A 12,909-nucleotide genomic window follows, 5' to 3' on the forward strand; every position below is an offset into this window, starting at 1 on the left:
ATATATATAATATTTGGAAAAAATGACATAATAAAATAACAATAATTAATATTTGATCAAGAATTCTTTAATAAATTTATAAAAAAATTTTATTATAATATTTAATAATTTAACTAATTCATCATTGTATAATTTTTATGTTTTATAAAAATTAATGCATATTTATATTGAAAATTTTTAGCATATACTACGTTTGGTGGGATCAGATGATCCAGAATTGCAAATTGCTGCAGCATCCACCATTCGAAACATTAGAAAGCTCGCATTAACAGCAGAAAAATTGCACTTTAGAGAAATGTATGTATTTTTATTTATAATATAAAGAAAAGTTTATATATTTTTACTCATTGTTATATAAATTGTAGAACTACATTAAAAGAAACAGATTATTTATTGTAATATATTGATGTTTCGAATATTGGATTCGAATATTGGAAATCAAGTTTATTTATAGAATATGAAATAAAAAAATAATATCTTGATTAAAGAAACCAAACGATATTTATTAAGATTAGATCAATCAATAATAAATATATTTATTATATATAATATATTATTATAATTGAATCTTTTTATTTATATTGAATAAAATAAAAAAAATATAATAAAATACTAGATTTTGTTTGATTTTTTAATCTTATGAAAATAAGTAATGAAAAATTAAAAAAACAAAAAAAAGAAAATTTATGAAAATATATTATTGCAAATATATTATTAGAGTTGTAAATTGTTATAAGCTTAATATCAGCGATTATGTAGTGTCTAATTAATATAAGTCAATTCTTATAATCTTAGAGTCAATTCTTTTTATTATTCGAAAAAATTTATCATTTATTATAATTTATCATCGATCATTTTATCAAATATTCGTTATCATGAGTTTTTAGTTCAAATATATAAAAAATGCAAATATAATAAAAAATAATAAGTTATTATGCATCATAATACATATATTATAGTAACTATAATATATATATATATATTGAAGAAAAAATTTAAAATCTGTAAAAATTTAAAATATGCAAAATCGAAAATCTATTAATCTTTATTGATTTTTCATTTCTATATGATTCGATTATGATTTGAAGCTTATAATTAGAATTTTTGTATCGTACATATCTTACCAAATATAAAGAAAGTTAGCGAATAAAAAAAAACAGGAATTCGAGGTGATTCTTTTTTTTTTTTTTTAAATCGTATGTGACAAGATATATATAAAGATATATATATAACTATATAACAGGATTATATAATACAAAAAGATATTGAATGTCGATTCTATATCTAATCTGTGGCTGAATTTGCTTCCGATCAATTCGCAACAGTGTGTAAATTTATCAAGATTGAATTTTATTTCTAAAAACATAAAACTTTGAAGATATTTTTTTGCAAATTGATAAAATTTGATGAATAAAAAAATCATAATTTTAATTTAGAAAATTATGGAATCAAAAGTTATGCGTATTTAAAAATGCTTTATTTTATAGGTTATATATAGCCGCCATATTGATTTTCTTCATTATCCAATCAAAATCAAAAGAATGTTTTTCTTCTATAATGGCATTATTTCATATAACGCATATTGTAAACAGCTTAATATTGATACTTACAAACTGATATTCGCGATGATGTTTTGGCAGAATAAAGATTTTGTGATTGAACAGGGAATAACAGCATATAACAAATTAGCAAGCAAATAAATAAAATAAGTTTATGGACTGCTAATAAATATGTTTAAGATATTGATTCATTATTTTTTTTATTTTTTATCTTAATCTCTCCTTTTATTTATTTTTTTTATCTATGCTTTTAATTTAATTTCAATTCCAATTATTACTATTAGTATTATAATTATTTTAAATTGAATTAATAATATTGAGAATAATACTAAAATAGTAAAAACATCAAAAATAAAATCTCAAAAAAAAAAAAATAAAAAATATATTTGATATTAAATCTCCTATCTATTCGTACTAAAATTGAATCGAAATTATATCGTTAAATAGCCTTTTAAAAAAAAAAACTTTAAAAAAAGGAAAAAATTGCATATTGAAAAGTTGAATTTGAAAAAAAAATAAAAAGAAATACGTAGCAATATAAGGCGCTACTATCGTTCGTTATTAATCTTTCTTTTCATTTGAAACTTCCGCTTCCGAAAACTTAAGACTAAGTCACGTAAGTAGAAAATTTTATTTTAAATATATTTTATCCAAATAATCTTTAAATTAACTAATATAATGATATTATTAAATTATTTTTAATATTGAATAACTTTTTTTAGTATTAATTTTTTGTAATCTTTCTTTCTCAATTCTACTTTGAAGAATTTATAACCTCAAATATTATTTATTTTTTTATTCTCTAAATTAAGTTTTTTTTTCTCTTTTGAAGTGAATTATACGGAAGAATGGCAAAGTCTAAAAATCATACTAATCATAATCAAAGTGAGTATGAATAGAAAATTTATTATATTTAAATATTTAGGAACAAAAAAGTTATTTACTTTTAAATAATTTCTATTATATGAAAAAAATGTATATATATATATATATATAATTAACAAAATTAATCTTATCTTATTATTATTCTTAAATTATAAAATACAAAGTAATTAATTAATTATTTATAATTAATAATTTGTAGATCGTAAAGCTCACCGTAATGGTATCAAAAAACCAAAACGTTATAGGCATGAATCTACACTTGGTGTAAGTTTAAATTAATAATTTAAATAATTTTTTAACAATTTTATTATTTATAATATATAAATAAATAGAATTTATAATTATAATATTGCTATCAATTTTATTTTTATATTAACATTACTTATATAAATAAATATATCTTTATTATGTTTATAATTCTATATCTTATTATTTTAATATTTTTTTAGATGGATCTCAAATTCTTAAGAAATCAACGTTTTGCCAAAAAGCATAATCTAAAACCCAAAGAACAATTAAAAAGGGCAGAGAAACGTAAAGCTCTTCGTGAAGCTAAAAAATAATTTTTTTTTAATATCAATGATTTTATTATAATAAAAATTTAAAAAATGAATATCATTAAAATTAAACTGACTATTCACGAAAATTGCATTAGAGATATAACTATTAAAATAAAATATTTTTCTGAATGTTTTTATGTAATAAAGTAAAGAGTGAAGCAATTTTAATGTAAGATTTTATGAATAAAATGATTGTTTTTTATGTCTCTGACATAATACTTCGTGAATGGAAAGCCTTAATTTTGTTTTATATTACCTTTTATAATTAATTTTATGCTTTTTTTTTCATTAAAGATGTTAATTTATTAATTTTTATTTTATTATTATTTCATAATTATGCGAATATTATAAAAAACTGAAATATAAAAAGTGAGTATGAGAATTATTTATTTACTATATATTTTGATTTGATGATATTTAAATCATAATTCCTAATTCGTATTTTTTTTATTTTTACATAAAATATCACATAATATCATATAATAATATTAAGATATCAAAAATATTAATCGATTTCTATTTTCTAGTAATATTTGATCCATAAAATAAAACTGATATTTCATAATTTTGCATTTAAAAAATTGTTGAAATATATGTTTTTTATATATATATTATAATGTATATTTTTGAATTAGTAAATATTGTAATATAATTAAATATTTTTTTAAAATATATTAATCTTATGAATTATAAGTAGGAATATATATAAAATATATGAAATATATAAATTATAATCATAATAGAGTTAAAAAGAAAAATACAATATAATTAAAAATAAAATGATATAAAAATGTAAAAAAAACTACTGAATCCCTCATATAAATCCAGTGACTATATGAGTTGTGTCCAAATATGTTTCATTCTATGTTACAATAACACTAAAAAATAAAAATATTCACTTTATATTATTTGGCATTAATGAAATAACAATATCAAATTATTGAAATGTAACACAATAAATATTAATAATTTAAGAAAATTAGAGCTTAAACGAGTAATTATATGGTGTTTTGTTATTTTATAAAATAATTATATAAAATAATGTTTAAATAATTGTAGTGATAATACAAAATGGCGAATAGTCAACATATCGATAATAGTGCAATAAACTTCAAAAATTCTTCAAAACCAAAAATAATTTTATTATTTAGCGGTAAAAGAAAATGTGGAAAAGATTATATTACAAATATTTTATATGAAAGGTTACAACTTTTTAATAATAATAATATAACATTATAATAAATGATTATTAAAAATGATTATTATATATATACAATATTAATAATATATTAATTTAATATTATTATTGATATTCTTTTTAATAGAATTGGATCTGATAACAGTGTAATTATAAAAATATCTGCACCAATTAAGTCTCATTGGGCTAAATCTCATGGTTTAAATATTGATCAACTAATGGGAGATGGAAAGTATAAAGAAAACTATCGTCTTGAAATGGTAAAGTGGGGAGAACATATTAGAAATACAGATCAAGGTTATTTTTGTCGTGCGGCTCTAGATATATATAATGGTGAAAAATTGTATATTATAATATTAGAAATTTTATATTAATATTTTATATTAAAATTCTGTAAAATAATGTATATTCATTTATTTTAGCATATGATAAATCGATATGGATAGTAAGCGATATACGAAGAAAAACTGACATACAGTGGTTTACAGAAAATTTTAAAAATATATGTAAAACAATTCGTATTGAATCAGATGATTCAATTAGAATTGAGCGTGGTTGGACATTTGTAACAGGTATATAAAAAGAGAATTAATATTAAATTTAATAAATAGTAATAAAATTTATTAAAATTTATTAATTTAATGTGAATTTCATAATTAATTTATAACTTTTATTATTTGTATATTTACATTATTATTAATTTAAAAAATAATAATTTAAATATTTTACAGGTATTGATGATGCAGAAACCGAATGTGATTTGGATGATATAAACACATGGGATTTGAAAGTGATAAATAATACTAAAAGCATAGAATGTATATTGCAACAAATTTTAGAATTAATCAATTAATGTTTATAAATAAAAGTACAGAATTTTTTCATTTATTACAAAATATTTAAAACAAAATATTTTTTTTAAAATTGCATTGAAACGATTTTTTTGAGTTAGAAAAATTAATTTATTATGTGACATATAAAAAATTTTTTTAAAAATGTTAGAATTGATAGAAATTTAAGAAAATAAAAATCATTTTTTGTAACTTTTTTTATCTAAGCTTAATGAAAAATTGAAAAATTATATTGTAGATTTATTACAAAAAGTTTTAAAAGACTACAATTTTTATAATTTTTAATTGTTTTATAATAATAATAGGTTTCAATGAAATATTCAATGTAATTTACATAAATCTATAAAATATATCTTTTTAATTTTCATTTATTTTAAACGATAGATTTATATTTTTATCTGCTATATGCACAAGTTGTTATATGAATGTTATATGAGAATGTCTCTAAATTTGTATATTATAAATATTGTATGTTTTTTATATATCTCAGCAAATAAATTGTAATACGAGATTTTTTTCAGGAATTTTAATTATAAGACTTACTGAAATTTGGGATTTTTTTATTGATTAATATAATCAATAAAAACTATATGTTATTATAAAATATTTAATTTTTAAATAAATTAATAAATGATGCAATTATATCAATTGAAATTAATAAAATTTAAACATAAACTTAATTAGATTATAATTAATTACATAAAAATAAATGAATACTATTAGAATAATAGACTATTAAAATGAAGAATCTCATTTTTTGTTTATGAATTATATATAAGCTATACTATATGTAAGTTGTTTATAAGGATAAAAGAATATAATCGAATTATAAAAATAGCAAAATTTCATGTTTTTGATCTCTGAAGAATTTCGAGATTTTAATTGATTTATATTTACTAAATAAGATAATTTATATAAAACAGTAATATTACTCATTGAGCAGTTTTAAATATATTTTCAATAATAAATATATTTGTTTCTGTCTAGAATTTTTTTTTCTTTTAAAAATTTTTCTTAAAAATATATATAATATTATTTTTGAAAGTTTCATACTATAAACACCGAAGTAAATTCGAAAATTAAATTGTAATTTTATAAATAATATTCAAAATATCTCTTTAATATAAAAAGTTATAAACATGGATAAATTTTAAATTGCCGGTGATCTATTAAAATTTAAAATTTAAATTTTAAAAATTAATAAAATTTAAAATTTAGAAAAATAATAGGAGAGAAAAAATAGAATTAAATAAAATTTTTAAAAATTTTAACTTCAGTTCAATTATTACTTTCTGAAATATTAATAAAAACTTTTTCAACACTATATATTGAATATATATATAAATGTAACTAAATTCTTCATACTATAAATGTTACTACTAAATAATACTAAATAACTAAATGTTACTACTAAATAATACTAAATAACTGTCTATAATAATATTATTGTCATGGAATAACCAATGTCAATGTGAATAACCAATAATATAATGATATCTAGATAGGCAATATTTATATATTTATATACGTAATATTAAATATATAATACTGAAAGTTTTTTAATATCTCGAAAATAATTGGATGATTTTTTTGAAAATTTTATATTTAAGATTTGTTTCTTTTTTGCTCTATCAATCTTCTAAATTTTATATTAATCCATCACCAAATTTTCAAAATTAAAATTATATATTTATTACAAATCAATATTACATAATTAAGAATCCTGTAGTAATTATAATTTTATTATATAATCGAAATTATTCATTAAATTCATGAAAAGAAATGTTTATTTTATACCATATAGATAATTGTACCTTGATTGTTGTTTTACATATTCATATGACATATTTAATATTAGTACTAATAACAGCAGTTAGATGGCATGATTTCAATTAATAAAGGAAATTGAATGGCGTAAACGTAATCAATTTTGATAGTTTAAAAATGATATTTAATCTATGATTTTATAATGATTATGTACATTTTTTATATAAGTTATCTCTATAAAGTTTTGTCATAAAAAAAAATATTATAATTGTTTCATTAATTTTTAAAATGGTTGATCATTCTATACCATCCGACATTCTCGACGATTTAAGCAGGTTAATTTATAAAAAATTATTTTATTATATCTATCTATATTATTTAATTATATTTATATTTATAATTATATATATATATATAATATTAAGCAATATTTTACTTTATTAACATTATATGATTTTGATATTTCCAGTCGATTTATTATTAATGTACCTGAAGAAGAAAGGAAAGATTTGGTTCGAATATGTTTTCAAATCGAATTAGCTCATTGGTTTTATTTAGATTTTTACTGTACAGATGAAAATCCAAAATTAAGACCATGTAGTATGAGAGAATTTGCTACGCACATTTTTTTTCATATACCTTTTTTAAAACCTCATGTAGCTAACATAGATAATATTCTTGAACAATGGCGTGATTATAAACAAAATGTTCCAACCTTTGGAGCAATTGTATTGAATGAAGATCTGACTAAAGTATTACTTGTTCAAAGTTATTGGGCAAAAAGTAGTTGGAGTTTTCCAAAAGGAAAAGTTAATGAGGATGAAGATCCATCTCATTGTGCTGTTCGAGAAGTTTTAGAAGAAACTGGTTTTGACATTTCAAATTTGATAGATGAAAATGAATACATCGAGTCAACAATAAATGAACAATTAGTAAGATTATATATAATATGCGGTGTTCAAAAAGATACAAAATTTCAACCAAAAACACGAAAAGAAATAAAAAACGTAGAATGGTTTTCTTTAGCTGATTTACCTAATAATAAAAAAGATATGACTCCAAAAGTAAAAACAGGAGTTGGTCCAAATGCATTTTTTATGGTAATCCCTTTTGTAAGGTAATTTTACAAGCTTAATAAAAAATGTATCTTTATGATAAATATTATCTTGAAACACTACAAATTATTATTTTTTTTTGTCTTTCAATTAATTATTCAATAATATTTAATGAATATATTCTAAAAATATAAATTTTATTGTTAAAAAATTATTTTATCTAAAGTTATGAATATTTAAATATAATTTAATGATGATTTATTTGGATGCAAAGTTCAAGAAGTAAATGAAACTAAAATAATTTTTAAATTAAAACATAACTTGATTTTAACAAATAAAAATTAATAATTAATATTTCATTTAGAATGCACATAAAATATTGTATTATCTATAGTCCCATTAATGAAGTATAAGATATATATTTTTTATTATAGCTAATATATTTCATTTATATAATTATGACTTGTCTTATTAAATATATCTTATGTATTTTATGTATAATATTCATTTTTAAAGGATGCATTATTTTGATATCATGATTTTTTTAAAATTGATATTTTTAAATATTTAACAAATAATATTCTATTGATAATTTCTATTGATAATTCTACAATTTTTAGTATTTCAATTAATTATTTTTTATATTTTCAAATAATTATTTCAAAGAGTAATCATGTTTTTATATTATGATATATATATTATTATATATTATTTATTATTTATTATATATGTTATTATATATGTTAAAGTTATTTAAATTTTATAATTTTTATTTTTTATAATAATTTTTAAATAGGAGGATGAGACGTTGGATACAAGAAAAACATTTACGTGACAAAAATACAAATACAAATACAATACGAAGACATAGGCATAGATCTTTGGGTGATGTTGAAACTAGTTCAAAGAATAAACGACATTTAGCTCCTCATTCTGTTCAAGTAATTAAATTATCTATTACTTAACTATATATCTTTTTTGATTATTTTGAAAATAATTTTAAAATGCATATAAATTATTTTTAGAATGATATTCCAAGTTTTAAGGATGTTAAAAATTTTCGACAATCTAATACTTCACCTGCAAGAAACCGACGTGGTATACATGATAATAAAAGTATTTTACCTAAAACAGCAATTAAACGTAACTTATTCGGAGATCAAAATGAAGAAGAAACATCAACTGTACTTGCTAAACAATTAACAGATAGTCCACAAAATCAACAGTCATGTTCACTTTTAATGGATCCAGCTATTCAATCTATAAAGTGCAATGAATTTAATTATAAGGCTCAAACATTTGCTACAGAAATAAAAGGTTCAATATTTAATATTATATTATTAAAATTTATTTTATAATATATTATTTTTATATTATAATGTATTATTAACAAATATATTAAAGAAATTTTATAATATAATGAAAATTGTATTTTATTATTTTCAGATCAAACGTCTCAAGATTCTCGAAATATAGAATTTACAGAAGGAAATATTAAATCTTTATTATTTGGAAAAGCAGCAAATAAACTGCAAACAGATTTAAAAAGTATTCCATCTCCATTTATGGTAATGACTCATAGTGCATCTCATTTCTTTCCAATAGAAGCTCAAAAATATCCCATAGAATGTTTTTCATTGATTTGGGCGAATTTTAAATTTGACAAACAAGCAATACTTGATTGTTTATAAAATTAAATTTTAAAATAATTTTAAAAAATAAAAAGTTATATTCGGTAAGTTTATGTTGATAATTGTATTATATTGTTATAATATTTATACAAGATTAAACAAATGATGATACAAATATTTAAAATTAAATATAGTCTTAAAAATTTATGTTCTTAATAATATTTCTTGTCAACTATATTAATTTAATTTAATTTCTAAGCAAAATTTTTTTTTTCTCCTCTGTTAGATTTAATAAAATATAAAATATATATGTTATTAAATTATGATTACAGATTTATTTGTAAAGGTTTTTTTTATACATGTACATTCACCATGTACAATAATGAAGTAAATTTCATATAATTTCATATACAAAAATACGATATAAATATGTTTACACGTATAATTATTGAAATGTTATAAATGTAAATACTTTTACTTTATAAGTATTTATCTTCTATAATATCAAAATATCTTGTATATTATATTTTAATTTTCTATTTTAACAATATGAAATAAAGAATAGAAATATTTAATAAAAAATATTTTTTTTTTTATTTTACAAACAATTTATTTCAAATTTCTCCATGTTTAAATATTCATATATATATACACATACATACATAAAATAATTAAATATTTAACAATTTGTCATTTCAAATTTAAAAATTATTTAAAACTATTTATAACTATTCATATGTATATTACCATTTAAAAATATGAAAGCAATAAGAAATTTAAAAAATTTAAGCAAAATTTTATTAAAACTATTTATTACAAGTAAACTTTGTTGAATAAAAAAAAAAAATTAAAATAAAGATAATAATATGAAAACAAATTTTGGATATTCTATTGATTAATTTTTTTTTTCTAACATAGTTGTCAATAAATATTTGTTATAACATTATTATAATATATATTATAAGTAATTACTTTAATAATTATTTATAAAAAATTTATGCAAAGATGTTATTTTATGTACAGATTGCTTCCAAACTTTTAAATAGTAAGATAAATAAAAAAAATCTTTTTTGTTAAATAAATATCATATTTTTCTAAAAGATACAAAAAATGCTAAAAAAAGTAGCATAATGGGAATAACAAAACATACTGTTTTCTTAAGAATAATAGTACCTGTACCTTGTATGCTTCTTATAATTTCATTATTTAATATAAATACTGTTTTACTTTCTTCAAGAAGTTTATTTTTTGTATCTTCATCTAATGTTTCCGCAATTTTATTCATAGTATCGCGCATATGTTGTTTAAGTTGAAAGATATTACTGTTTTCAAAATTTGTAATATTATTACCATTCGTTTGATATTCTTTAAATGGCCAAATTTTTTGCATAAATTCTCTTTTTTTACGTAAAATAATTCCACCACTCAGAAGACCCATGTACAAATGATAAATATATGCTATTAGCAAAATAGGTTCTGTATCTTCGATTTCTTTTAAATGAACCAAATATTTAGTAACACTATCTCTGGAATTTATAAAAATGTTAAATGTTAATGAAATCTTGAATTAGGATTTTATTGATTATATCAAATAGTGTAAAAATGTTAATGAGTTATTTTAATATTCTATTTATTATGAAATATTTTCAAATACTTAAATAAAAATTTATAAATATTGTACAAGTCAATAGAATGCTGGTTTTTAAGAGATTTTTATAAATGTATTTAATACATATTAATAATTATTGTTAATATAAAATATATTAATAATTATTACATATTAATAATTATTGATAAATATAATAAAAGTATTAATATTTATACTATTAATATAGCATACATATGTGTATATATAAATGTAAAAATATCAAGAAACATATTTACCGAAGATTAAGATTTTTTTTCCATTCTTTTCCTAAATAAAATTCAAGATCAACTTCAAATGCTTCAGTTCGACGAAGTTCTTCATGTAAAAATAAACCTATTTTTGTATCTTTCCATTTTATCATAGCAAGTTCCAAATATCGAAAAACTTCATAAAAAACCAAAAGACCATCCGCCCATACAGAATTATCAAGAAATCCTTTTAAAATTCAATTTTTGTTTTATATTTTATTTTATGTTTTATATATATATACTTAATTATAATACTTAAAATATATACTTAATTACTATTTTGTTACACAATAATTATAGAATAAATATTTATTAATCATTATATGTAAAATATAAATACTATATAGTATTATACTATATAATAGAAAAATAAAAAATTCAAGAACTATAATATATTAAAAAAACTATAAAATTTATTAACCTACATATAATTACAAATAAATAAAAATTAAATATAATATAATGTTAATTAAAAGAATTATATCTTACCAAATGCTAATTTTGCATTCACTAATGAATCGCTAATTGAATGAATTTCTTTTGTAGCTTTTCGCATTTTTTTACAAAATGTATCTTGATTATTAGTTTTCATTTTTATATGACTTTATAAAAACATAATAACATTTACGAAATCTATATTATTATTTTATTTTTAATTTCTTAATATTCAAAATAATATGAGTTGTAATTATTAAATAATTATTAAATAGTTAACACAATATTTCATATTTGACATTCACATAACATGATAAAAATGCAATCAGATATTCTGAAACATCATGGGACTACGAGAGTAAGATGTAAACACAAGATGGCATTGTATTCGTAAAGAAAGAGAAATAAGAAAAAAAAAGAAAGAGAAGAAAAAAATGAAAAATAAACTGAATTAAAAATTAAGAATTAATAAAACATTATCAAGAAAAAAGTTTGAAAAAAAACTAATGATTTTTATATTTAATATATTTATTTTTATTATTATTCTAGTATTAACATTTGAAGTGAAAATTGCAGTATATATTGTATTATTCGATTAAAAATTTTAAAATAGAAACAAAAATACAATATAATTTTTGAACAAAAATATAATTTAATGTTTTTTATATTTAGTTATTATGTTTAATAGAATTATTATCATTTGTAATATTTATTATATAAAAAAATTTCAATGTAATTTCAATATATAATATATAAATTAAAAATATAATAAAATTTCAATATATAATGTACATATAATGTATATATAATGTAATATAATGTATAATATTTTGGAAATTAATTCTAGAAATCAAATTAAATATAAATATAATGATATAATAATTTATTAATAAATTAAATTATAAATAATACAAGACGTTTGCATTAGATGAAATTAGATTAGATAGAAACAGATTGAAATTGCTATCTCTGTTATATCCATTATCGCAATTTATTCTTGTCTTGTTTCATCTAACATAAATTTAAATTATTTACAAATAATAATTTGTAAATATTAATAATTTATATTATA

The 12,909-nt window shown here is 18.1% G+C and overlaps 5 protein-coding genes across 6 annotated transcripts in view; 4 read left to right on the top strand and 1 right to left on the bottom strand.

Moving 5' to 3' along the window:
* Window positions 1-612, top strand: part of LOC102676789 (armadillo repeat-containing protein gudu) — a 6,830-nt gene extending 6,218 nt beyond the window's left edge. For both annotated transcript variants that reach the window (XM_006620020.2, XM_006620021.2), the window contains exons 10-11: window positions 182-297; window positions 366-612. In XM_006620020.2, coding sequence (XP_006620083.1) covers window positions 182-297; window positions 366-399 — 150 coding nt within the window. In that variant the 3' untranslated portion in view covers window positions 400-612. The remainder of the gene's footprint in view (window positions 1-181; window positions 298-365) is intronic.
* Window positions 613-1,860: 1,248 nt separating this feature from the next.
* Window positions 1,861-3,057, top strand: LOC102677219 (60S ribosomal protein L29). The gene is made up of 4 exons (XM_006620022.2): window positions 1,861-2,175; window positions 2,392-2,444; window positions 2,644-2,708; window positions 2,894-3,057. Exons 2-4 carry the CDS (start codon window positions 2,408-2,410, stop codon window positions 3,005-3,007), a joined length of 216 nt encoding a protein of 71 aa, XP_006620085.1. The 5' UTR covers window positions 1,861-2,175; window positions 2,392-2,407; the 3' UTR covers window positions 3,008-3,057.
* Window positions 3,058-4,048: 991 nt separating this feature from the next.
* LOC102677716 (phosphomevalonate kinase) lies at window positions 4,049-5,084 on the top strand. Its single transcript, XM_006620026.2, has 4 exons — window positions 4,049-4,206; window positions 4,330-4,535; window positions 4,625-4,774; window positions 4,934-5,084. Exons 1-4 carry the CDS (start codon window positions 4,076-4,078, stop codon window positions 5,053-5,055), a joined length of 609 nt encoding a protein of 202 aa, XP_006620089.1. The 5' UTR covers window positions 4,049-4,075; the 3' UTR covers window positions 5,056-5,084.
* Window positions 5,085-6,925: 1,841 nt separating this feature from the next.
* LOC102677577 (m7GpppN-mRNA hydrolase) lies at window positions 6,926-10,088 on the top strand. Its single transcript, XM_006620025.2, has 6 exons — window positions 6,926-7,155; window positions 7,290-7,937; window positions 8,672-8,816; window positions 8,901-9,192; window positions 9,322-9,610; window positions 9,839-10,088. Exons 1-5 carry the CDS (start codon window positions 7,109-7,111, stop codon window positions 9,564-9,566), a joined length of 1,377 nt encoding a protein of 458 aa, XP_006620088.1. The 5' UTR covers window positions 6,926-7,108; the 3' UTR covers window positions 9,567-9,610; window positions 9,839-10,088.
* A 484-nt stretch (window positions 10,089-10,572) lies between these two features.
* LOC102677354 (heme oxygenase 1) overlaps window positions 10,573-12,909 on the bottom strand; it is a 9,298-nt gene continuing 6,961 nt past the window's right edge. Inside the window, exons 2-4 of the mRNA XM_006620023.2 lie at window positions 11,892-12,004; window positions 11,391-11,589; window positions 10,573-11,032 (exon numbers count right to left, since the gene is read on the bottom strand). Of these exons, the coding sequence (XP_006620086.1) occupies window positions 10,591-11,032; window positions 11,391-11,589; window positions 11,892-11,994 (744 nt within the window). The 5' untranslated portion in view covers window positions 11,995-12,004 and the 3' untranslated portion in view covers window positions 10,573-10,590. The remainder of the gene's footprint in view (window positions 11,033-11,390; window positions 11,590-11,891; window positions 12,005-12,909) is intronic.

Source organism: Apis dorsata, unplaced genomic scaffold, assembly GCF_000469605.1.
Source record: "Apis dorsata unplaced genomic scaffold, Apis dorsata 1.3 scaffold_470, whole genome shotgun sequence".
NCBI classification, from domain to species: Eukaryota; Metazoa; Arthropoda; class Insecta; order Hymenoptera; family Apidae; genus Apis; species Apis dorsata.